Here is a 27,374-nt window from a genome sequence, read left to right as displayed (position 1 = left end):
TCGCATTTTGATATTCAGTTCAAAATGAAAGTGCAAACTACTCCTGGGAAGATGGCTTATTCTGGAATGACTTATTCATCCTTGAAACTTTTTCTTCAAAGACTTTAAGGGGCTTTGTAACAGAAAAATGCTCTGTATGTGCTTTAGTCAGCAAAACAAATGGGTGTTTGCCATAAGAAGTGGTACAGTAAGATTCAACATGTTGCCAAAAGAAACTTGTGATGCTCACTGAGCTCAAGCTCACAAGGCTGGGACCTGCAGAAATCTGAAGGAGCTCTTGATTTATGTATTCTGGTACATAAATTCTTGATTCATACTTTTTGCAAATAGATACATGCAGGTGCTTATGAAGTTATACTGTCTTAAAGTTCTCACTTCACATCTATGGAAAACGCATTCGGTTGAAGTAGCTTGTCTGAGGCCAAACAGCTGGTCATTAGCAGAGCCAGAGTTAGGAGACAGACATGCTACTCTGTGAAATCTATTTGTTCCTCTGGTGTTACTTACTTCCAGCGTTGCTTTGTATGTGAGTGTTGCTATATCAAAAATACACGTACTAGGTATCCTGTGTATGACATTGCTAGTGGGGTGAATGCTACAGAGGAGGGCTTAAAAGTTGAATTACCATAAATGCTGTATTACAGAGAAGTTCAGTGCTTGGCATTCAATAATACACATAAAATGCTAGGTGTTATTAGGAAAGAAATACAGAATAAGCCATAATTTTTTGTTACATGTGTCACAGTTTAAACCCACATATTGAATGCTGAGTGTAGTTCCAATTACCTCATTGAAAAAGCTAAGAGAAAGGTGACAGGAATAGCAATAGGTATGACGACTCTTTGTCTTTAATAAGGCAGATCTGATTTTAGGAAAGGCATTATTGGCCTGGAAAAGTTCAAGAGGGCATAATTATTCATAATTTTTTTAGCAAAAGTTGACACCAAATGAAGTATTTTTTGAGACTGCTCATGATGAGATCATGGAACCTGTTGTAAGGAAGCTAGTCTAACCATTTTTTTTATCTGAACTCCATGTCTACAGTTTTAAGGCATCACATCGGGCATTGGTTATCAGGAAAACATTACCTGCATGGGAGTTAGCACTTCCAAAGTGCACACTAACTTGTTACATCCATAGCTGAAAGATTCAGAGGTGCTCCTCTCTCCCTATAAGCATCAATTAATTTTGGACCTTGCCAAGTCCTGGTATGAGACCACTGGGTAGATACTCATCCAGTGTGCAGTGTCAACTGTGCTGGTTCTCAGTGTGTATCAGTATTGTCACTGACAAGAGCTTTCATCCTTGACACCCACAGAAAACTGTCATCTGAGATGCCATTTAGGTTTCTTATATAGCACAATCTTTACGCAGAGCTGTGGGGATTCGGCCTCTGTTGGTGGAATTGTCCTGTGAATGACTTCACTTGGAGGGCTGTAATGATCATCTCTGGGTAATTCATGGCAATAGAGGAGGATAGTATTTAGAATTATCCAGAAAGTGAATATTAATAACGTGGAGAAGAAAACAGAGTTACTTACCAGTAGTTAAAGAGTTCAGGAAGACATTTCTGTATGTATTCACCCTCTACCTCCATTCTTTTGTAGTTTGGACTTCTTTCATTTCTTGCTTGAAAGACAGTAATGTAGTATGGTCTTGGTGCAAACACGGAACAAAAAAAAGGAACAGTTAATGAATGGGAATATAGATATTCATTAAGCACAAAATTTTTGGCCTTGAGTGATAGTAATACACTCATACAGCACGTAATCATGTATGAACGCCACGTATTGGTCATAATCTTACAGGTTTTTTAAGAATTTCACTCCTTCAGTCTTAATTACATATTATGTCAGATGCGTAGTCCACGCTTTCAATGACTTATTTGATCTTAAAATAAAGCTCTAACCAGCTTCATATTTGGCAAATTTATTTCTAAAATTCGTGATCAGAATTTTCAGTGTATTGGCAGTATTAATTGAGAAGATTCCATGGCAATGTAGAGGAGTGCATTGGCACTTACATAATGCTTTGGTATACTTACAGTTAGCATGGACTTTTTTTGAGTGTTTCCTGGTTATAGAAATTTAACAATGCCTGTTATTTTTTTCTTTAGATTATAATATGATGCGTTTAAATATTTAATTGATGATTACATTCAGACATCATGAGGGCCATATCTTTGCAATCAGGAGTCCCTAGGAATGTGTTTGACTAGCAGTTTTACCTTCTTTTTAAGAATGTGAATGACACTGAATTATTGCTGTAATGGAATTTGAAGTTCTTTGGTTATTAAAGTTTTTACCTTTTGCATAAGAAACTGTGGCTTCTCAACCCCACTTCTTTAGAATAGTACTAGCACACTAGAACTTTTCCATTATGTTTTTTGCTTTGATGTACAACTCCAATGAATTTTACTTTTTTTGGTACAAGCTGTACGTTGATGGAAAATCTAAAATGCTAACGTCTTCTGTTGCAAGTCACAAACTGCAGTGTATGCTAGAGTTGGTTGTTCTTTTATTTCTCTTCTTTTTTCCTTCTAACACTTCAAGAACAAATTGTGAAAGACACAGGGAAGGACAAAAAGGTGGTTCGAGCCAACTGTCTCAAGGATTAAAGAGTTCAGTTTTGCAGGTAATACAGTTTTAACAGCACCTTTGGGAAATAAGATGAAAGGAAGTCTAAAGATTATGGTAAAAACAAACGAGAAGAAATTGCTTGAGGCCAATTGTGGAGAAAAAAGCAATATTAAGAGACAAAAATGAAAGTGATGAAAGAATGGAAGGAGAGAATATATCAGGTTCTGTCTGCTATTCTTAGATTGCCTTAAAAACTAGCTATATTTCGAACTCAATAAAATGCCGAAATACGTTAATGTGTAATCATACATGTTTCTGTATGGTATCACTATTTGAGTAGAAACTTCCTTACAGCCAAAAATATTACATTATGAGAAAAAATAAGGAATCTCAAAGGAAGCAGGGACCCCTGATACCTGCCATTGTGTGTGTATTCACAGTGCCAAGAAGTGCCTTCACCTTTCTCAATTGTCCCATGTAATGGCAAAAACGATTCTCAGATAAAAAATGTTTTAAACCAGAGTTATAGGTAAGAGAAACTTGTGATACATTAAAAGAATTTTGCAGACTTGCTCCAATCCAAGCATTATTCATTTTTATAGAAATCTAGTTCTGCACAGATATGGAAGTGTACATTTAGGGCCACCAAGCTCTCTTTTCCCTAGAATCTTCAGACTTTTCACGTTCCCAGATCTTCTAAATTGCTGTGCACAAACCTATGTTCCAGTGTTTTTCTAAAGCAACAATATTTATAAAATTTCTTTCTTAGTCTGCTGTTCCTGCCTAGTAACATGTGAGCCAACAGAACAATTTCAACCAAATCTGACAGAAGATTATAGGTTTTAAAGAGAAAAAAAATCCCTGAAGTACAAATAAAATTGGTAACTAAGTAGAGGATATAATCTGAATGAGTGTTCCCACTAAGGGAAAGACTGTAGTGTGACTTGAACACTTTTTCCTATTTAGTCAGCTAACTGACATGCCAAGCATATCCACGTTGGTCAAAGAGCACAAACAGTTTGCAACTAGTCACAGATCTGTGGTCTTTCCTGTATGGTGGCAGATAGCTGGACAATGGAAAGATAGAAGGAAAAAGAACTTGAGAATCTTTAAGAGGCGAGGTCGTAAGAAAACATAGAAGAATGGAATGTGAATAAGAAATGTCGTTGAAACAAAAATTCATAGGAAACCAGGCTTCGTTTGTTACCATATTCATAGAATAACTAGTTTATTTTTAGAATTGTTTTTCCATATTGTTCTTCAGAAGTTAAGGTTTCTTCCAAATGTAATTTTAAATATAGCTGTAGTGATGATCACAAAAAAGATTTTCTCTATGCCTGAACATGTTAATATTGTTTTTAAAGAGACATTTTCCTTTCCTATTAACCACCATTCATAAGGTCAACTGATGAGAATAGAGAAGGTACCATAAATGTCCTATGTTAGCATTTTTAGACTCTGTAAGTTCAGCTTTAATGGTGAACTTCTGGCAACATACTATTGCAAGCCATTTTTAATCTCTTCTACACAAAATCCAAGTGTAGTAGTTCTTTTGTCATTGCACTGATTTAAGGCACCATAGTGCCTTTTAATCAAGCTCAGTTATGATGCAAGAACTATCTCCCACAAAGATCATATTCTGTCTTTCTGCTTTTTGATAAATGAAGTAGTTGCTCAAATGAGAATAAAGTTGGCATAAATTACTGTTGTCATGGAAGTATTAGACCTTCTGCAATATTTTGCTGGAATATAATTACAGAGGGATGGGAAGGGGAAAGAAAGAAAATTAGAACAGTATATGGTTCTGAAATGCAATGGTGTTTTTTCCAGGGTATCTCACTTTATTGAGTTTTCAGTAAAATTATTTTCTTGAGCAGGGCAATAAAGAACTAATAAGGAAAACAAAAACAATTTCTCTGGTGATGTACAAATGGATTATCTCACAGACGACTTTACCCTACCTTACAGGTGACTTTTAAATTAACACTTCATATCTCAGAAGCATCCAGACACCAGTGTAGATGCAGGTTTCATACAACTTCATATTCAAATGTGCATTTCATAGAGTTAATCAAATAAAAATATGTCCTTATATCTCTGTGAGGGATTTTGGTATTAAAGTGCTAAGTTCATTTCTGTTGTTGAAAAGGCATGAATGACCAGTACTGGAATAATCAAGATACCGGCAAGACAGTTGTTTATTTGAATTTTTGTTCTATGAAATGCAAACGCAATGCATATTCATAGCTGCACTTCAGATCTTTTTACTGGGTGTTTCTCCATTTTGCCAAACTGCCTAACTTTTTCAGTATTGCTGCTGGAAATTCTTCCTTCCTGAAAGAGATTGTACTGTGAAAGTATTGAATAGTAATATAATCTTCAGGGTTTGCTCTCTTGCAATATGGTTAACAACCATTTTGCACAGATTTAAGCTGTATTAGTGTCAAACAAGTGAGTTTTGGGGAATATAGCTGTCTTTCAGCTTATAAGTTTTTCATGTTTTATTGCTCAAACTATGGTGACTGAAAAATACAAGGCAGAATTGCGACACCGATAGGAGAAATGTTCTTCTGATGGTATATGCAGTCTGTAAAATAACAATTATATTTACATATTTTCATATTACTTATTAAATACACATGCATTCTTAGACTTGTGTCCTCTTAAGAAAGTTGGAAACATTGCAGAAAATTCTGCTGTGACATGATTAGAAGGTGATGTTTGGAAAAGCTCTTTCCTCATTTTTAGTATAGTCCAGTGAATAAGTTTTCCAAATTACACTTTAAATATTTTTTTAATTAGTTGTCAAAAATAACATTGTGTCAGAAACGTGAAAAAGGACTAACAATGATCAGAGTAGGAAAAATAAAAGTGATGAATGCACTGTATTTTTGAACATTTTCAGTATATCCAGGCCTCTTTAGACTTAATGATTTCCATGGTAATCTATTTATTTTTAGAGGCACATTTACAAATTTTACTAAAGATAGGACTACAAATAACTTCTTTTATAGTGGAAAGATAACATAACCTGTTAGGGCTTAATTTTTTTTTTTTCTCCCCCCTCTCAATATGGAAGGTGCCAATGCAGATGTGTATGGTGTGGTCTCTTATTAAGTATACATGTTGGGACTGCAATGATAAAATTATACTCTGCATATTTACACTTAAAACGATTTTCAGAAATGTGTAATTCAATTAAAACCAATTTCTGGACTATTTAAGTGGGTTAATTCCTTGCCAAATTTCAGTTTGCTTTCTTTAGCTAATGCCTATCCTACAGTATCCCTTAGTATTTTGGAAAATATTTTGCATCAGGTTGGATATTGCAGAAATAGTCAAGGCTTATCAGAGCATTCATGATAATTAAACCTTTTTCTTTTGGCATCATCCTTTCTAGTAATCCTGGTTGTTTGCCGGAGAGGTCATGTCAAAAGAGAATTTAGAGGAGTGCATATGTTCAGTACAGTTGAATTGATAGCATTAGGCCAGAGGCTGCTAACTGCCTCCTTGTTAGAATCCCAGAACATAGTATTTCCATGCGTAGATTGGTGCATGGTTGGTGCTCTTTCTTGGTCTCGTTCATTTCAAGTAATTTGGAAGCAGAGGTTATCCTGCGTACCCAATGTATAATTCCCCTTTTCTTAGGACACAGAAATGACTGAAAGGCAAAGTTTCCCCTATTCTCTATTTCAGTAGTGATTCACCTTTGAATTAGTGAGATGTTCATTCTACCGAACGTAAAAAAGTCTTCTGCGATCCTGCATGTCTTTTTTTTTATGCTTTGTTCAGTGATCTGATCAGTAAGATGAAGGCCTATACCTGACCTAGCAAAAAAGTCTCTAGAGGTGACCCCTGTATGAAATAACCCAAAATGCTTAATGTCTTTATCTCAAAAGGTGATGTACCTACCGCGGATATTTGAAATGAAAGATATTTGGCTCTCTTTGGTTTTGTTTTGTACTGTATCATTTCACTACAAGGTCTTACTACTAAAATTCAGATCTGGAAAAATCCCAAGAATCTAATGGTTGATTCTTATTCTTTTGAAGGATGATGTTCAGTACTGTTGCTCTGAGCAGCATTTCTGCTTGAAGCTAATGTTATTCTATTTGAAAATAAAGCCAGATTCTTCTTGCCTGTAAGGGAGTGTAAAGGGGAGCCTCATGTAGCTCTGCCCTTCCTTATTTCCTGGGATGCCTCTTCAGATCTTCTGTCATAGCACAGGACCAGTGCAGCCTTTTTTACATTGCTGCATTCTGCCAGCTTTCTGAAGGAACAGAGAGTAATCAGTTGAGAAATTGTTTGAATTGTGAATTTATTTTTGACCCTTCTCCGAAGTTTTAGGAAGTATAACTCTTCCAGCACAGCAGGGAAAGATACCTACATCAAATGTCTAGGTATAGTCCTAAGACTGTGAACAAAATCATAGTGAATATCCCAGGCACTGTTGAAACAAAGCAACATCTTAGTTTAGCTAAAGATAAAATCACAAATAATCCTTCATTATTTGGTTTACTTAAGTTAATTATTCAATTTGATGTATACAACATTTTTGTTTATGACCGATAAGGAAAATGAGAACTCTATAAGTTTAGTGAGAAAACAATGGCATGAATCTAGACTGTTTCCAAAATAGAAGTGCTGAAAAGAACACATACCCTTCTGAAGAGGATTTTTAATCAATAAATTTCAAACCACTCTTCAAAAAGGTTTTGTGTTCACATTCCCATTTTACTGATAGTCCAACTGTACATGTAAATCTATAATTAAAGCCAGCCAGAAACTTTGACTGGGAAGGAGTTATGGTAGGAATTTCAAATACCAGCTCTAGCTGTATTAAACTAAACTGTTGAAATTCCATCACATGGACTTAAAATTCACTAGCTTGCTTTTAATAAATTGCGTGGAGGGGGCTGGTTTTGAAATTTGTAATCTGGGATCAGGTGCTTTTTTTAGCCTGTATTAGCAAAAATAAGTGCATAAAGCTCTTGGGTTACAATGATTAAAAAATACAAAAATTAAGAAATGATAAACTGAGGTGATATATAAATATTGAGTCTACAAGGTATCCATTAGTTCAGATTTTATACTAATAGTTATCAGTGTTTGTGTGCATATGTTATAATATATAGACACACAGATGTTATCTAGTTACCCATTATTATATGATGGCAGTATGTCTTTTATTTGACTTTGACACAGATTTGTCACAGATTCTTTTTCATACACACGATATAGGAGTGTTAAATTGTAAAAATAGTTGAAATCTTGTTTTCTTTCAAAATATGCAATGAAGATGTAATTCAACCCTTAGATGTATCAATTGGGAATTTTTATGTCAGGTCAGGCTTAGGTTGGCGAAGAATGAAACTATTCAAATTCTTGTTTTTCATTTGAAAAACACTAAAAAAGATTCAACCATTTTGGATTTAAGGTTGCCAAAAATATTTGTAGCATATGCATTGATGGAAGATAACATCTTGTGAGACCAGTGACCGGAAAGATTGTAAACTATGGGCACGCATACAGAAGAAAGATGCAAGAGAATTTCTTACTCATTTCAGATAACTCAATAGGAGCATGAGTGTTATAGGGCAAGATGAACACTGAATATTTAAGGTGGCCACATATTGAGCACATGTTTATTCTGGCCCTCGTAGTGCTTGTGCCGTTCTATTTCCCTGCATATTGAGTTCCCTACCTATTGAGATTTCTATCTACCCGCACTGGGCCAGGTTTTTTACATTTAAAGCAATAAAATGATAGTTAAACTGATGCAATGAAGTCAATGATTGTTTTAGCATATTTTGGAAAGAGACAAAAGGAGTAATTAACACAATAGGTAGTTGATATGGAGGATGCTGCTTAGATTGTGAGTGTTGTTTAAAAAACAAGTAGTTCTATATATCCAGAATTTTGTTCACTTCCTCCTCCAACTCATACAAACTCATGATACTTGATATTTACAAATACTTTTCCTCTTTAAGATACCCATATCCTCATCAAAAGGGATTTAAATTGTTTTGAGACTACTGTTGATTAATAAAAATACTTTTTTTTTTTCAAATCTTGTTATTAATACTCATGCATAAAACCCATTAAATTTTCAGTGTGATAAAAATGGGAGATAAATGGATGATTTTTAAATGGCTAGAGGTTATATACAGGTGATAGTCAAGTCTAGTTTTGATTTAGCTTTCTCTTATAGTGTGAGACTCAGTATGTTGTCAGATTAAAGAATATTCTACTTTCTTCTTTATAATGTATAAAATGTTACCATCCATGTAATTGTGTGACAGGCTGGAAGTTCTTGAACGTCTAAATGATATTTTTTTTTCTTGTTTGCCTCTGGCAGTGAATAATAATAGGCTGTTTGGTTTTGTTCCAGATAACCTTTTTCATGCTGCTGTCTGCAGTGTGCGTAATGCTCAACTTGGCTGGTTCCATTCTCTCTTGTCAGAATGCTCAGCTGGTACAGTCCCTGGAAGGATGTCAGTTGGTGAGTAATGAAAAACAAGTCTCTTAAAAAGGGCAACGGATTTTATTTTTCATTTGTTTGTTTTTTATACACACATTCCTTTAATTTTCAAAACAGTATGTGTTTAGTAGAGCCATCTACTACTAGAGTTAAAGTGCTAGTGCCTGTACAGTGTTTTGTCACCTCAGAACGTAAGTTGTACTATTAGAATGACTTGCTTCTTAGAGTCGTGGTACAAATGACACTTAATTAGAATAGGTGGAATACAGGCCACATCAAAGTAATGCAGTGATTGCCATTTAGTGTTAGCAGTATCAGGACTTCATCCAATAGCTCCTTATACAGCCAGTGTATTTCACACATGTACTGATAGGCATGTTTTAGTAGGTGTATGCTAATATTTTATTTGCCAATCTAAATTATTTGGTTTTTAATTGCCAAAGCAAATGTATGTTACTTATGTTAAATAAAATACAGCATAATAGAAATTATCTTGATGTGGCACGCTCTAAATTATTAAAAGGTACAGTATACCTGAAGTCTTTATGGTTTCCTCTCATGAAAAAAAGGCATAAACATTGAACTCTAACATATTTTCTGTCTTAAACTTACAAAGATGTCTACAGAACTAAACTCATGTCTGAAATATCTGATGTGAAGTAGATAATAAAACAATGATTTCCCCCTCCCAATCAGGAAATGACATTAAATTGTAAGATTGACAAATGGATCAATGATCTTTTTAGTATAATCTGGCTGTCAGTAGACCAAACAAACTGTTTAAACTGTATGAGTTTATGAATCATAGGATTCATTAAGTATTAGGAATATGTGCACATACATGCCCCAAGACATTGATTTGAATGAAAAAGACATTTTTCTCTCTAATGCCAACAGATGACTCCACAAAATGCTTGTGCACCTCTTCTATTCAGCCATTGTTTTCCATTTGTTCTAAGGTTTTTGTCCAGTAAAACCCTTTAGGCTTCCGTTTGCACACAGTTTATTTAATAAAAGTAAGTTAAAATAATATAAAATGTTTTGGCAAATATTTTGAAAGGCACATGAAAAATACAGAACAGGAAACCATTTGGGTGTGACCCCATCTCATGCCTTCAGTTTGTTTATTCAGCTTTTAAGCCTGTGTTCTGTTTTCCTGTCACCCATCCTGTTTTAGAGGCGTGTGTCTGCAGCTCCATCAGCTAGGTAGTCTCGAAAAGCTTAGGTATTCTGCTAAGCTTTCTACAGTGTTTGCGATTTCCAGGTGTGATTGGGGTAAAGCTTTTTAGAACCAGATGGATGGAGCCAGGTAGCTGACTCAGTGGAAAACTAGCAGTGACCCAAAAAGAGGAAGGGTCTTACCTATAAAATGTTTGATCTGGGAAACCCTTGATAAAGTTCCTGGCTCTCGTTTTGATGTGGAGTTGGAGTTGCACTGCAGAGCTGGAAAAATCAACTCGTGGAACCTGGAGCTGTTAAGATGCATGCTGTACTTTGGAGCGCAATGGGAAACTAGCTTGCTTTGTTGTGGGGTTTGTTAGTTTTTTTCATGAAAAAAAGAAGTATCATAGGTATTTTTTGTGGAAGATCTTTGAAGTGAAACTTACTGATTTGTTTCGAGAACCTTGCTTTGATACTAGGACTATTTACAAGTTACTTTAAGGGACTGCGTTTATATCAGAACTTACTGTAAAGACTTCCAAAAATGGCTTCATTTCTGCATGGAAGAAAGAATAGTCTCTCAAAATGAATGCCTTCCTAACTTTATAATGCAACTATATAACTATATTCAGTGACCTACCTGCTATAATTTTCAAACACAGTATGGAAGGAATATTGGACTTTTGGAAACATGAATTTACCTCTTCCTTGCTCAGTAGCTCATTGTTGGCAAAATCCCCTACAATTTCTATAGGTCTGTATTTCAGAACCAACATGTTCTTAACTACTTACTGATTTTGAGATTTAACTGACTGCAGTAATAGATGAAAAAGAAAGTGTATGTATATATGGCTGAGGGGAGCCATTTGTACTTGTGTGTGGAGTCTTTCACCTCTGACTCAGTAGTAACCGGTGTCATTACCGACACAATTTTGACAGAAGTCCAGTAAGCTCTGTGAATAGAATTTAAACAGCACATCCTGTCCCAGATGGAGAGGAATGCATGTAGCAAGAAGAGCACAATTGGTGCTGTCGCAGCTGAGTGCATGCATGCATTTTGCTGCATGTGTATGTCTGCTTTTGTAGTTCCCTTTGGGCAGCCATTAGCAAAAAGGGCTACTCAGCAAAACTTACTGAAAAATCCCTAAGCCTACAATTCAGTTGCTTGCTCAGACTACTGATAACTGTGATTGTGTATGCACTTATTGGAGTCTATGTTTAAACAGTGTTTATCGTTTAATAATACCACTTAGCCATATGTGATCTCTGTTCTGGGATGTATTGTGATAACGTATCTGTGTTAGGATTCCTCATAGGCCTTTGTGCCAAGCAGAAAGACTCAGACTAATTTCTTCTAATACAAGCTATAATAGAGGTGTAGGACAAAAGGAAGAAAATCAAGTTAATGAGAATCAACGAAGTGGCATTGCAGGGACAGAAAGTTGAAATAAGCAGAACTTGCTTAGTTAGCACATTTGTAGTCAAAGAAAACATTAGCTCCAGCCAGTGGTTAGATGTTCACTACTAAGAAAAAGATATAAGTCAACAGAAAATCTTTTTAGTCTTTTAAATGTTCTCTTCAGTGACCTCTCTTCTGGTTATGAACCCCATGTCTTGTCTCCAATTTTGGTCAGAATCGTCACCTCTAATAGGAAAACTACTGCTGCAGAAGTAAGCAGTGACTGAGCTGTGCAGGCTGAATTCTCAGATCATTGATGAAAATTAAAAGGAATAAATTCTTTTTGGATAAGGTGAAATTTAGAAGGAAAATATAAGCTGGTTCAGGAAGAATTGCTTTTTTCTTCTTTTTCTTCTCCCCCCCCCCTCCCCCTTTCTTCAGCTTTTTGAAAGAATTGCATTTCAGTTGTTTGGGATGTTTTCCACTTGGAAATGTAATGTTTCAAAATATCCTAGATTCAGTGGTTTTCATAGGACGACATTTGATCTTATTTTAAAACAGCCTTGGGTTCTTTAACTGTACATTTGCCCTCCTTCTTCCCTCCTTTGTCTTGCCTTCTCTAGTCTTGTTCTAATCAACACTGAGGGAAGGGCATGGTTATCAAACAAATACTTTCAGCGGGCAGGCAGAGGGCTTGCGGGTGGAAGTAGGCTTTGCCCTTGGATAGACATTTTGAGAATAAGAGGTTTGACGGGTGGGCATGTAGGAACTTCCTGAGGAGGTGCTTTCCCCATTTGTTCTCCTGTGGCGGAATTCAAAGGAAACCTTTGCTTGTTTCTTCAGGTTAATGGAAGATTGTCACTTAAGCAAGAATCTTGCAAGTAATGTTTTGCATTTTTTCCAAAGCCAGCGTGCTTGGCTAGTAAATTAAAAAGCAACAGTTAAGTTTCATTAGTACTTCCCCAAGCTTTTCATTCCTGCTACAGATGGAATGTGCCAACTTTCCTCTGGACTGGTGAAATGCTGAGCTGACACAAGATGATAAAACAAATGTTCAAACTGCGAGTTTGAATTTTCAGAGCATGATGAAATACTAAGTAGCTTTGACACAGGGTGTTGTACTAGATGAAGGTGATTTAATTTCATTGTGACTGTTTATCATATCATAATTGTTTCAAAAAAATACGGTTTCTTCTGCCTAGCCCTTACTTTGCTCAAAATCACGCTTCAGTCAGGTTGGGGATTTGCACCTGAATACGTTATATGGCCATGTTGAAGTGCTTATTACGTATGAAATTTAGAGTTCTGTTCTTGTAGACCACCCACTGGGAGAGATGCACTGTAGTGAGCAGTACTGCTTTATGATTAAGTGCAGGATTTGATTGAGAATTTGGTAGTGTATTACGTTGAAGATATTTAATTATTTTATTACTGTTTTTCACTCAAAAAGGAAAAATACCAATTTCTTAAAAGCTTGTTCTAGGCTTATATTTCATGTTAATTCCTTAAATGGCTTGCTTTAGTGTTGTAGATCTGCACATTATCAGAGTGTTCTAAATCCTTTGATTGTCTTCTAGGATACAAATTTACTTTACAACAATGCAGCTCCAGGAGTCAAAATCCAGCATTTGTAGACATGCAGTTTGAGATGTAGTTAACATTCCATGTAGCTGTGCCAGACAAAAATACATTAGTAAATTTCCAAGCCCGGTACAGTACAAAAGTCAAATTCAAAATAAATTCTGCCTTACTTGTACTATTTCTGTCAAACTCATTCATGCTGAATGTATGGCTTTAAAACTGGCAATAGTATCTACTGCATTGTGGAGTTAGATAAATTCAGAAGCATTTATTTTGCTTTAAACACTGAGGATTTATTGTATATTCCATAAGGTATATATTTTTGTGTGAATATGAAAAATGTGCTCACCATATGTTAGCATTTTCAATGTGTAATTTGTGAATTTAGTATTTGTGCTCTTTATCCTGCAGCTTAGCAACATACAACACTGAGGAACAAAAAAATACCAGTAGCTTTAATGTCTTGTTATGGAAATTTAATTGGAATTTTTTTCCATGATTAGCTGTAGATCCTGCAGCCAAAACCTCAAGATACTGCTTTAAGTCAGTGAGGGTAGGATCTGTACAGAGCAGTTACATGCTAAAACTGTTCATTAATGTGTGTATGGGAAACGTTTCTGTCTTACATATTTCTTTTTCAAAAAATGAATCTCTAAAAATTGCGCTTAACATAAGTGGGTAGAGCAATGTATATATTTTAGTTTATATTCTATTACTGCATAAGATAGCATCTTGTTCATGATGTTTTATTTCTTAGTCTTCATTTGTCTTTATTGAGTGTACCTGTCTTATTGTAAGTTGCTTATTTGTTTAAAAATAAATGGTCTAGTTTTAATCAATTTTACAGCTGCTTATTATTCAGAAAAGTAGTGATGGTGTCTATCTCTGTATAGAAAGATTGCTTGTAATTTATTTTTCAGTTGTACAGCTAAAATTAGCCTGTGATTATAGTAACATGTAAAGGAGTACTCCTTTTTCACTGAATTACCTTTAGCTGGAATAGACAAAGCAAGGAAAAGCAAAGCAAGTGCAGGTCACATTGAGATGAATGGCATAGCCCAGTTTCAAAATTAAATAGAGTTTCATTTTGCAGTCTGCTTGCAAATCTTAAGTATTTTTGAATATGCTATGATTTTTAAAATGTCCCTATGTTTGGCAGGAACTTTCATGTAAAGAATTTTCTTTGAACTATTTTTAAGAATTGAATTAAAGGGAGAGTTACCGGGCAGTACAAAGTTATGGAACATCTTTCAGAATAAATCAGCAATCTCTCATAGACAGAAAATTTTGACCAAGAAAGTATTTCTCTTTTCAGCCTTATTTTTGTGATACCTGTTCATTACATGAGATAAAAGTAGACTTGGGATCTGTATTTCATACTTGAAATGTCAAATACATCCCATCATGAGTCAGTGGCTATCTTTCAATAAACAGGGACAGCATGAATCAGAATAAATGATCTTGCAGTAGATAGCTTTGTCTGAAGTCCATTTTCCTCATTATCAAAACTCTTTAGCAGCTGAAGACTATATTGATTTGCTGTATGCCTGGTGCTATTGTAGCAGGTGTGCTGTAGCGTTCTGGCCACTGAATTTGACACAGCTCTAAATTCAAAGTGTAAGATTCGAACTTCCTCTGTAGCATTTATCTAACAGTTGACACCATTTCCAGAGAGGTTCAGGAGCAAGACCTCCCCAGTGGCATTTAGTGCTTTGTATTTTCCATTGATTTGAAGAGCTGAGGTTATCTGATCATAAACCATGTAGTTGGGTTTTGCTCAGATCTTTCACTGTTTAAAATAGAGTATTAAAAGCTAACACGAATTGAATAAAACCACTGTCTGAAGTTGTTAAAGCAGCTTAGTGAATTAAATTGCATGCTAATTAGAAATAAACAGCACAACTATTATAAGGGTGCTCAAACTATATTTTTTTTTCCTTCTTTTCTTTTACAGTGTCTATGGCTTAGGGTATGACCAGTCTCTGAGTTGCCATAGACAGTTATTTCCAGTGCTGCCTTTGAGTATATGGGAAATGGTGTAATTTACATACTCACATTTTTTTCAAAGCCTTTTTACAAATTATACTGGCTAGAGGGCAATCTGGAGTCTCAGGAATTGAACCCCACTGAGAGATAATATCCTGCCCTGAGCATGCCTTCATCACTGTATATGGCAAGCATTTATTCATCTGCATCTCATCTGGTAAAGTTTATAATGGTTTTTTTAAATGGACTCTTATTTCTGCTCTTACAACTGCTGTTCTGGTCACCAGCATGTAAGATGTAAGCAGAGAGTACTAGATAAGCCTGACAAGGGTGACACTAAAATATATGTGTGTGTGTGTATATATATATATATATATTTAAATACATGAAGGTAATATGAACAATTTAAACATTCTTTAAGGTCTTAGCAGTAAGAAAATATTCTGTTGAAATGATTCTACGTATAAGGCTGTGCAAGGTAATTCTACAAGGAATGTTACTATCTATCTTTTTTCAGGAAATTGGCAACATCCTAGGGAGAATTTGAATTAAAATACTAAATGCATATTTGCATTTGGAATGTTTTTGTGGATTTGTGTCTGGAAAAATTAAATTTAAACTTTTTTTTTATTTAATGTAAAAGAGTAAGTAACATGGTGATTTGGATTTCTCACCATCCAGCCACTCTGCTTCCATCTTTACTTGAGAAATACAGGACTGATGAAGTATGCCTGAATGGTACATTGAATCTTTTATTCTTTACATGAAAAGCCATGCAAGTTTCTCAAAGTGTCATTCTTGGGATCTGGTATTTTTAAACTCATAGTTCAAGGAACTCCCATGTGATACTAATTACTTTTCTCAATACTGACCCGGATTGAATTGCAACTAGTGACCTGGAGAAGTAAGGTATTGTATCCTATTGTTAGCCCTTTAAATAACCTGCAGAATGGGAACAGAGAAAGTACAGAAATACCCAATTGAGAAAATTTAAAGCGATGACAGTTCATATTAACAGGCTAGGTAGAAACATGTACGGAGTTAAATTTTGACTTTAAAAAGCCTTTGTTAGAAGTAGTAAGAATGGGTATGGGTTTTGGTTTGGGGATTTTTGTTTGGGCTTGTTTTTTGTTTAAATGAGGAAGTCAGAATCAGTATAACGAATATTATCTTTGAGCTGAATGGGTTTATTATAGAATCACTCATAGATATCTTAACTTTAATTTACTTTTTGAGAATGATCAGAGTTCAGTATTCTTAGCAAGTTATGCTTTAATGCAAGTCTTTGAAGGATAGAATGCATAATGCTTTTTTAAGACGTAAAAGCGTTGAATGCTAATTGTATTCAAGACAAACTGAACTTAGGAAAAGAGAGAGCAAACCTATTCCAAAGTAAAAATATATAGGAGATTACATGTACCACTTACTTCCTCCACTTTTTTTATGCTGTGTTCTCTTTTTTCAAGTGTATGTCATGGTTTCTTTTGTAATTGTTTCTCCATGTATGTGTAAGTATAAGTTACATTTGTGATCATAATTGCTTCATATATTTTCTGACTTTTTTCTATTATTTTTTGTCTTTCCTTATTGGGTATGAATTGATGTTTATTCAGTTGAGTTACGCTGGTTTCCAGTACTCTGGAAAGCAATTTTTTTTCAGAGAGGCACATAAAAGGTAACACTCTTCTTTGGTATTGTATCCTCTTTCTGTATTTTGCCTGGTTTTATAGCTTATATTAGCCGATAGAAGGCATTCTGCTTCAGGGGGTTCTGCATAGAGATTTTCATTTTGCATATAGTAGTCATTACTGTCACAATAAGTGTAAATATAATTTTGGGGGAGTGTATTTTTGTTAATTTATACTTTCTCTGACCTTGGTTTTTTTTTTTTCCCCTCCACAGATTAAATTTGATAGTGATGGTGTCTGTGTTTGCTGTGAAATGCAGCATCAAACATCAGGCTGCAGTAACTTGGGAGAAACGCTGAAACTGAACCCTCTACAGGAATGTAATGTTGTGAGGCTGACCCTAAAGGTGCGCTATGAGAAGAATTAATAGTTTATTTCAGTTTTAAGTAGTGAGTACTTGGCAAGACAGAAGTGTGTGATGAAAGGAAGAGTAGCTGGTGTTCTCTGGGTTCATACACTCTTACATGCAAAAAAAAAAAAAGTTATCTTCAACAGAATTTAGTGCTTCTGTGCATAAAAATGGTTTTGTAAAAAAATACCTGTATTTGTATAGGTAACTATGTTTTTAGAGGTTATTTAAGAAACAAGTTATAATTGGTTATGACTGATGCTGGAAGGTATAAGAACAGGTATCCTGGATTCTTTCATGTTACTATTCAAGAAAGCTAGAATCAAAGATGGCGGTTGGTGTTGTTTAGTACTATTGTGGTAGACTGCAAAGAAACACAATTAGCACGATGAAGTATTTCATGATGTACTGCTAACACAAAGTATTAGCAGTATTTCAGATGGAAGTTACTTTGGGAGAGAATAGATGATGTTCTTTGGGGATAATGCTTGAAACATGCTTATAGACTACTCTGCGATATTATAAGAAGTTTAAATTCTGTAGCTTTTTGTGTTACAGCTGCCCAGATAAAAAACTGAGAGCAAATATTGAGAATATTGTGAGTGAGATATCCCAGTGTAATCATCGACATCATTGTTTCACTTCATTGTCATCAAACTAGCAAGACATGGTGTTACGCTGGTTTGGAAAACAGGAAGGAATCCGTGAAAGAATTGGTCAGAGAAAAGATCCTTAACCTGAGAGACAGATATTGGTTCATTTTAGGTTTTATTTTAATGATCAACAAAACTAACTGCATCTGTAACTCTCAGTTTGAAAGTATATTTTTTAATAAAGTTAATAGAATATAATGGAGTAAAGTAGTGAAATTCAATGTGGTAAGGATCTTAGGGGTTTAGACTATAGCATGAGTCCTGAAAATGCTAAGTTATATTGATCTTTGAAGATATATTTTAAAGTTCAGAACTAGTAGAAATCCTGCAAAATGTATATAATAAATACCTAAATCTTCTTCAGCTTTTTTAATAAAAAAATAAAAAAAAAACCCCTACTAATAAGGATCATGTAGAAATTAAACCAGTTTGATGTGGCCTTAAAATTAAGTAAGAGTTCTGTCTCAGGTTTTAGGAGGATGATAATGGAGACTATGGGAGCAAAAACTTAGTGGATAGCAGGAATTTAGTAAGTGGAATAGAAGCATAACTTGACACTGCTGGTCAAAAAATAGTAAATAACTGCTACTCTGACTGCTAAATTCAGGACCGTATTCAGTGGTGCGGTTTCAGTGAAATGTGTTACGAGAAGGTAATGCAGGAAAAAAACTTCTCAGAAGGACATTCTTCAAAGTGTGACAGATGCAAAAACATGAACCTGTCGTACAGAAAAAGCTGACTTGTTGATCCTATAAAAATAAAGATTGAGGGAGCATATGGTTGCTTGCTGTAAATATGTCAGTAGAGTAAACTTTAATGAGAGAGAAAAGAACTGTTTATCTTTGAGGACATTGTCAGCATATGAAGTGAGTAGAAGTGGCATATGCTGGAAATCAGGGTAAGGTTTCTAATGAATACAGCAATCAGAATAGAAGTACAAAGTATACTTTCTTTTAACATATAACTCAGTCATTTATAAAAGGAATTGATGACATATTTGCTTGCACTAGCAGAGGACTCATTTAAACACAGAGGTTCCTATGAGTATAGTCTGAACGCAGCTTTAATTAAGTATCTTCAGAATTTTTCATTTAATAGAAGGTAGTTAGGAAAATAACTTTTCCAGAAGGTTTCTTAAATCTTTTTCAGTTTCAATTCTACATTTGCTTTCTGTTTGGCTTTGACAGGTCTGTATTCCTGGCTGTAAATTTAAGAACAGCATCCTACTAAGTCCATGAGAGAGGAAAAAAAAAAAAAAAAAAAGAAAAAGATCACAGCTCTTAGGTAAACAACTGACAGTGACAAGGCTCACCTCTTGAATTGCAATTACCAACTACAATGTGATTTTAAGAGAACAGATGTTTTAGTACCAAAAGGTCACTTGGGCTCATTGTTTGGGGAGCCAGAGGGAGAAAAAATGTGCAATACCAGTTAAGATTATACACCTTTATAGTGTATATAGTGTACACTTACAGTGTGTATATATAGTGTATAACATTATGTAGGTTTCATGCTCCTTCTCTTTGAGGGTGGGGTAAAAATCTCATGCTTCCACTAAGTCATCTATGCTTTTTCAGCGGTAGTAGCTATGGGAGTTGCATTGTGAACAGAACAATTGCACCCATATCTCCTGGCTGATCTTGTTCCCAGTCAGTCAAACAGGACAAGGAAAAATAACAGTGGCTACCAGTCCTGTGTATGCCAGGAGTTCACTCTTAGATTGAATTCAGTTGATATGAAATTAGGCTTGGTGTTAGCCACTTGATAATGCTGAATTTCATATCCCATACAAGCAATATCAGTAAATCATATAAATCAAGATGAATACTTCAAAGAAATGTCTTTGCAAGGCTAGTGTGTGTACCTCACTATTCACTCTTGCCTGTTAGGTCTGTTAGGTCCAGTTTCATGAATGTGAATGATAAACTGATAATAGATTCAGGCAAGCTCTGGTTTAAGGAGATACTATGTTTATAATCAAAGATATAAGATGGTTTTACAAATGTAGGAGAGGATACTGTTATACAAAGAAATTTGCCTCAGGACATTCCTTTTAATATTTAATGATTTTTGAAAAATTAATTTTTACAGGATGAAAGATTAGAAATCATTTGTCCTCTGCTAGTTAAATCTTATGCAGACTTACTTTTGTGATATGAAATTAATGAAGAGGAAAAGATAACATTATTCTTACAGTAAAAAGATAACTTTTTTACTTACAGTAAAATTCCTAAAAGAAAAAGATGAGCTGAAACATGAAGCTATGGCATGAATGTTGTATTTTACTGATATATAGACTGCCTTACCTTACAATTAATGTAATCTTACAGAACTTGGTATTTTAAAATCTTAGAAGGTCAAACATATGAAATCTCTTGGGTAAAACGTAAAAGACTCATTATTTAAATATCTGAAAAACAGTCACTTGAGATAAATTGTTTGCCAGAACCAATAGATTGTGTGCATGTAACACCTTATCTTGTGCATGGAAGCAATTGAATGTTTTTTCACTTTCTCACAAAGTCTTCAGTTGAGCTCATTTTGCTCTTACCTTCTGTCTAAACATGAGAGGAGTGATTCTAATGCATAAAATTGTTTACGGCCAAAAATGCCAGGGTTTGTAGACTATTAAAGGAACTGTAAAACAGGACAGGAGCACAAAGCTGTTAGGAGTAGGCTTGGATTAACTAAAGAGCTGAAGCTCCACTGGAAAAGTTCTTAGAGACTTACAAACTGATGAAGATTTAAAAGTGGTGTATTACATAACGCCTTGGCTAAATTGATTGTTTATCAGCAGTGTATTACTTTCTTGACTGTCTCTCAGTCATCTGATGTTGCTGGGCAAGCTGGCTTTTGTTGAGGTAAAACTGGAAAAAATGCAGGAGGATAGGTCTTTTCTATACACACACACGTATGTAAACAAACACACAAAGACCTAGTTATAAAATCATACCATCTCTGGATTACATTGCTGATTATACTTCAGGCAACATCCTAAGTATTTTCCAAGTTGAGGCCCGTACAAAGAGATGCCTTTTTGAACAGTGTTACCTCTGAATAAGCATAAAATCCTGACATAGTAGTCTGCCCTGAATGTGTTGGTTTGTAGATGAAATTTTACGGCACTGAGTTTCTCTTGTGATGTTAATTAAAGTATGAGGACTGAATTTTCCCGATAGCTTTTATCAGTGAAAATTATTCGTTCTTTCTAAACTCAGAATATCCTAAACTTAAAGACATGCGTGCAACAAAGCTTACCTTCTTGAGATTGTGTTTTGAGGGCATGAATTAGATATTGAAAAGATTGAATTATTTTGTAATGTATTATTACTGTCTGATATTTGCATGTAAGAGGAGAATATTATGCTGCTTTGGTTTAGTAATGAACCAGTAGGGTATTTTTAATTACTTTTAACAGCTTACACAGCCCACAGTACCTGCAGTCCTGTATGCTCATTTATGACCTTGCTATTGAAATAATTGCTTCCTACTTTACTTAAAGTGCTTCTGTAGAATGGTTTTGTGACAATGCAGGCTGGCTAGGGGAAAAACTGATCTCCCCCTCTATTTTCAACATAAATATTTGGTTTGGAGCTGCTAAAATTAAAGTACAATATAAATAGCAAATGTCTTTTTTAGGTTACTGATTCCATTCATTAGTTTGTAAGCTAGACATCATTAATAGAGATTTATGTAACCTGGGGTTCTTCCAGTCTTCTGTGTGAATCTTTCCTTTCCTCTCCTTTGAATCCAAATTTATTGTTGATGAGTTTCCTCATGACCAAGCCTACCCATGTGTTTATTTTTTTTCCATTCGGAAGAACATGCTTTCACTTGCGAAACAGAGGAGGGTGACTCCTGACCTGTTCTTTAGAGTTGTGAGAACAGACTTACCTCAAGAGTCTCTGTATGACCAAATGCAAAATATTTAATTTTGCTGAATGACTTCCCTAAAAGACTTCATAATCTGCTTAAAATTGGATACAGCTCAGTGTAGAATAAGTGACTTCCTATCAGATTTTAAATGCTGGAGTTATTTACTTAACCGAAAATTCTGTACGCTCGGAGTACGTTTGCCATACTAGATACCACCAAAAAGAGAGCGATTCAGCGTGGGCTTTGTAGTCTGAATAGTTGAGCTACACATATTCAAAAGTTTGAAGTAACAGTTGTATAGGCTGCTCATACTTTTCCTTCCTTGTGAATGTTTTTGTTCCTAGCTTAAGGCAATGAGCGAATACGTTTGTGAACTCTCGTGGCTGAAAAGCTGCCTCTTTGAATGACTGGAATCTGCTTATTACATACTTGTCCAGTTATTTTATGGAACCGTCGTCTTTCAGGAGTCTCTAACTAACATATCTCCAGTACTAAATTTAGTGTAGACATCTGAGTTGATGAGAGATAGGCAGACTTGCATCCAAGGAGAGAAGACCTTTTTGAGTTTATTTTTCTTAAGTAGCAGCTGTGCACTGCTTCCTTAAATATATAGTAAGTATTTTAGGCCCATGTAAAATAGTGTACCGTGTTGTACTTTCATACCTTAAATCTATTTTATGAAGCATTGGCCATTTCTCCATTTACAGTTCAGTGTGCAATTGAGACCTGTATGGTTCAGAACTGGTTCTTTGTAAGCAAAGAGAGTCTTCCTAGTATTAGAGCAGCTATTTTTTCTGGTGGTTTTCAGACATACCCAGTTAGAAGAACTGAAGTTGTAATTTGAGTTAAAAGGATCGTTGTCCTTGAATTCATGAATAAAAGAGGTACACAGACACTAATTTCATGGGTGAAAAAGCTTTACTGCTCATTATCTCTTTTCAGGTTACAGTAGTATAGGAAATGAAGCACTGTAATTGAAGTCAATCAAGGAGAAAAGAAATAATCTTCACAGAATTGCAGAAGTGAAGCTGATTTTAGCCCTTGATCAGTATGGATGTTTAGATCCATGTGTTCAGGGCTACTGATTACAGAGTGTTCTTTTTACACATCAGCAAGCTTATTTTACTCCTGTTATTGTATATTGACTGAGCTCTCAAAAGTGCAAAGGACTTAAGAGCCTCAAAAACTATGAACCTTTTATTTCCACAGGAAAACAATCTATTGAGCCACGAAAATGTGAGTGTCTTGTAAAGAAAGTTGCCAGTTCAATGTTGTTGCACAGGTTGGAACCCTTAAGAAGCAGTAGGTTTGTGCTATGTAACTTATTTTTTTGGTAATATGAACATAAGTAACACATTTCACAAAAAAGGATAAATATTTTAAATGTTGTAAATAAACGTGAAGACAGAGAAGTAAGTGGGAACAAGAAGCATTGATCTGTACGTTGTTTCCTTCTAGAGCAAAATAGTTTTAAACAGAATTCCTCAATTCTGTGTAAGCAGCACAGCTGGATAATTTTCTATCTAATGTTTGACAGAAAGAATGACTATTTTGTGGTAATAGTGCTTCATCTGTGTGGTATGTGTCTGTATCGAATGTTAAATTCCCTGGTTTGATGTTCACGCATGTAACTGAATTGACAGTACCATTCATTGCTATGATACGAAGAGGCAAGGGAGTGATTAAATATTTACCAAAGTCTGCATTTGAGTTGAGTCATGACAATGCCCAGAGATCCTTGTTTTATTTTGGCTTACTTGATTTTTTTTAATCTATATTTAGTGGGTATGTAAAAGGAATTAGGGAGCTCCTGCAATAGTTTGGTAAAAGGAGACAAAATAAGCGAGACCATCGGTGGTTTTCCCCAAGTAACAATTATCCTGAAGCATATAATTTTATTGGGCTTATGCTGAAGTCCTTTGGTGTGATCGTTGTAATTTGGCTTTGTTTCAAGCCCTTACAAAACAGTAGTTTGTAGTAGATGGTTACATATTGCAATGAAGTTTCAGAGAAACTTTCTGGGTTTTGAGTTGGTGCTTTATGCATTTGATGAATAAAATGTGTACAAACAAGATGAAACACTCTCATTCCAAAGGTAAATGTATCTTACTGCTTTTTCATAGCTATGAGTTTGGAGATACTGTATATATGGAAGCAAAGTTCTTTAGGAATTCACCTTATTACCTGGTTTTGTATGCAGGCTGCTGTAAGTCATGTAGTACTTCCCTTCCAGACCTAAAATTACATTGCTGTTAATGTTGAATGAGTTTTTGCTGTTAATGTTGAATGCATGTATTATTACACATATTACAACTGGATTCCAGCTGTGGTTGACTAATATGGCTTTTCTACAGCTAATTCTGGAAGGCAACTGATAGTAGAAAGAAATGCAGTTACAACTTTGTTTTCTGAGATGAAGGAACTCTATGGATGTGGCTTACTTTTAGAGCAACTTGGTCGTATTCCAGTTTTGCTTTATATTTGCTGTGATAGGAGGCACAAATTACCTTTTGAAGGACAAAATTTCAGAAGGGTGAATACACTTGCAGTGACGGTCCTTTGATTATAAAAGGCCCGGTTCTGCTGCCTCTCCCATCACTAATGGGGGACTCGTGCCATCGTCATTTTTCATTTTAGATTCTATCTCATTCCAGAGATTTTCTTTGCTTCTGTCAGGTAATTGCATGTGCTAACAGCTCTTCTAAATTGCTTTGTTAAATGATTGTTTCTACAGTTATCGAAGTGATAAATCAATCACCAATTTTTTCCTTATTCCAGTTTAATAACATCTGACTGCCTTATCAGCCAGCATTTTGATGGAAAACAAAGAAAATGAGTTTTTAGGATAAACTGCTTTTTCAGGATATTACTGTATGTTTTCTTTCATATGATGTTCTCATTGAATTATATCTTAAAACTCTACTTTTTGGAATACAAAATATTACAAAAAATATTTCAAACATTCAGATTTAAAAAAAAAACCACCCAGGTTTTGCAATACAGCTATTTAATGTGTTTTGTAGGCTTTTGGGCATAGTCTCAGATTTAGAGAACATGCATTTTTATGTACTCACTTTTCAGAAAAGTGGTGCACTTGAAAATGTAGGTTGTGTCTTCCTAAGACTGCAGCAAAAAAGGATGATGTGCTGAGTGTGATTTGCTTTTATTTCCTTTTTTTTTATCTTAAATGTTACCTGCCGGTAGTCTTAATTTTGATAAAATTTGAGAGACAGTTATTTCCGCCAGCATCTCTTCAGTCTTCCGCCTTCAGTCACTCCCCAATCACAAAAATCCCTGCCATTTGCTTATCTCCGCAGCACTTGCAAACTGGTGATGGAGAGGAACGAAAGAGACTAAAGATGTGGGAACAAGAGTTCCAAGGGTTGACCAGATGCCTAAAGGTGGTCAAAGGGAAGGGGAAGGCTCAGCAAGCTAAGGCACTGAGGTTCCATAACAGTTTTTCATGTTGTTTGAGCTCACTGGCATAGAAGTGTTGAGGATCCTTGGATATTTGGGAATACAATCAGGGTTGTGAAGAGGATGGCAGGTACCCTCTTTTCACAATTAATTTTGTATGTAGAAGCCTATGAAATAAGCAAGATATCTAACAGTTTTCTGTGGGAGAGGAGCTTTATTTAGACAATCTTCCTATACTTTGTCAAACTTCAGCTCCTTTCTGAAGGAAGGCTTGTCAGAAGGAGGCTCTGCCTTTCTGCTCCTTCCCTAGCACAGCCAGGAGCTGTTACAACTATGATTGGTAGAAACTAAAATGTAGAATGGAAATACTGAAATACGACATTCAGATAATATTATTAATAACTTTCACAATCATGTAGGCAGCAAAGTAGTTTGTAAATTACACTTATTTGCAAAGATTACAGCTTGGGTAGCTTACATTCATCAACTAAAGTCTTTAGACTTTTAATCCCACTAACAAGAAGTAAACATGTTTTGAATGATCAAATGGCATGTCCAGAAAAGGCATTGGAGATCCCTTTACAGGGCCATGGGCAAGGATTTTAAAAGAATGGCATTGCAAAATATTAAGCTGTCATTTTGCTGGAGAGAGACTGTTACTGCATGCCTGGATTTGGCTGACTGTTGTCAGTGCTCGATAGAACACAGCAATGCAAACCATGACTCCTGTCTGCTTAGATGTCAGGGCTTCCACACAGAACTTCAGGGTTTGTAAATTGCAGTTTACACAACCCGTTCTCAGGGTCTTTTTACCTTTCTATATAGCGGCCTAATTTTAGCAGCAGTTACAGGTATCTCACGTGGGTGCCATCCACAAAAAACAGTATTCTGAAACTGCAGCTGAGGCTGACTGCTCAGTATAATTCTGGAAACATGCAAAAAGCAAAAGAAACCGTTACATACTTCTAGCTATACATACTCTGTTTGCGTAGCCAGCAGTGCTTGCTTGTATATCTGAAAGCACTGGGAAACCTAACTTCTGAATGATTTTGTTGCATGTAGCCAGCAATGTATTTTTGGTAGTTAAGCTGCTTAAGGAGGTGTGGTGTTTAGGTAGTTGTGGCACCAGGAGAACAATACTGATGTTGGTTAAATGTAGAACATGTTAAACCCTTTCTCAGAACCAGCTTAGAAAATTCAGATTTTCTATGACCTCCTGACGACACATCCCATAAGGCTGTCTTCCAGTCTAACAAGAAGACATAAACCCAAAGGGCAGGTATTTCTGCTTAATTGACTTCATACATGTAAACAAGAGGGAGGGGAAAAGGAATATCTTGTCTGTTTCTGTTCAGCCACCCCCTAAAATACATAGTTCCGTGATATATTGCTGCATATTAGATCTGACTGAGAGTTCCAGCTTTGTTTTTTGCTGAAATTCAAAATGAAATTAAATATGTCTAGTGTTAAAATGGCATTTTATGCTGAGTTCTACTAGCTCGATTATAGACTTACTATTTTCAGACTGGGGAAATGTTCAATTTCATTTTGAGGTAAGGTTTGAAAGATTTGCTTCTTTTTATCTAAGCTGAAACTCAAATGGTCTATTCTATACTTGCATTATGGTATTATTAGTTAATATTTGGGTTTCAGCTATTATGCTGAAGAAAGCACAGCAAAGGAAGAGAGCGCACACACATAAAACTAGCTTTTGATAGCTAGTTGATAAATATTTAAGAGCATCTACTAGATGAGTGTGCACCCCCTCAATAGGACATAAATAGGTTCATTTAGCCTCCTTTTTAAGGTTATAAAGCTCATACAGTAATTTTTGCCTCTGTTGATGTCCAGAGTTCTCTCACTAACATTTCATGGAATTCTGTAGTTAAACTATCTTTAATCTCAGAAATGGTACAAACAGTTTCTGCCTTCTGTTTGAGACAGCACTTTGTGCTATTTTTTCCAAATTATTTGTTTCATAAGAATCCTACTAATAGGAGTTGAAAAGCCAGTCAACACCATTTAACCTGGACAACACACGTTCTTTTCTTGGCAGTCTCTGCTTCTCAGTTTGATTTTTGTGAGCTGAGGGCTGTACCTGACACCACTTACAATTTTGGCTTGGTAGAATCAGTTTCATAGAAGTTACTTTCTGAATTTAGTAGCTACTTGAGTTTGCTGCCAGCTGTGTTCTTAGGGCTCAA

The 27,374-nt window shown here is 35.4% G+C and overlaps 1 protein-coding gene across 3 annotated transcripts in view; it reads left to right on the top strand.

Annotated features, from left to right (window-relative positions):
• The window catches only part of ENTREP2 (endosomal transmembrane epsin interactor 2), a 130,179-nt gene that overhangs the window by 70,131 nt on the left and 32,674 nt on the right, over positions 1-27,374 (top strand). For all 3 annotated transcript variants that reach the window (XM_075764242.1, XM_075764241.1, XM_075764243.1), the window contains 2 exons: positions 8,971-9,081; positions 17,090-17,221. In XM_075764242.1, coding sequence (XP_075620357.1) covers positions 8,971-9,081; positions 17,090-17,221 — 243 coding nt within the window. The remainder of the gene's footprint in view (positions 1-8,970; positions 9,082-17,089; positions 17,222-27,374) is intronic.

Source organism: Balearica regulorum, chromosome 12 (assembly GCF_011004875.1).
Source record: "Balearica regulorum gibbericeps isolate bBalReg1 chromosome 12, bBalReg1.pri, whole genome shotgun sequence".
NCBI classification, from domain to species: domain Eukaryota; kingdom Metazoa; phylum Chordata; class Aves; order Gruiformes; family Gruidae; genus Balearica; species Balearica regulorum.
The sequence above is the reverse complement of the archived record's forward strand: the minus strand, read 5'-3'. Positions and strand labels throughout refer to the sequence as shown.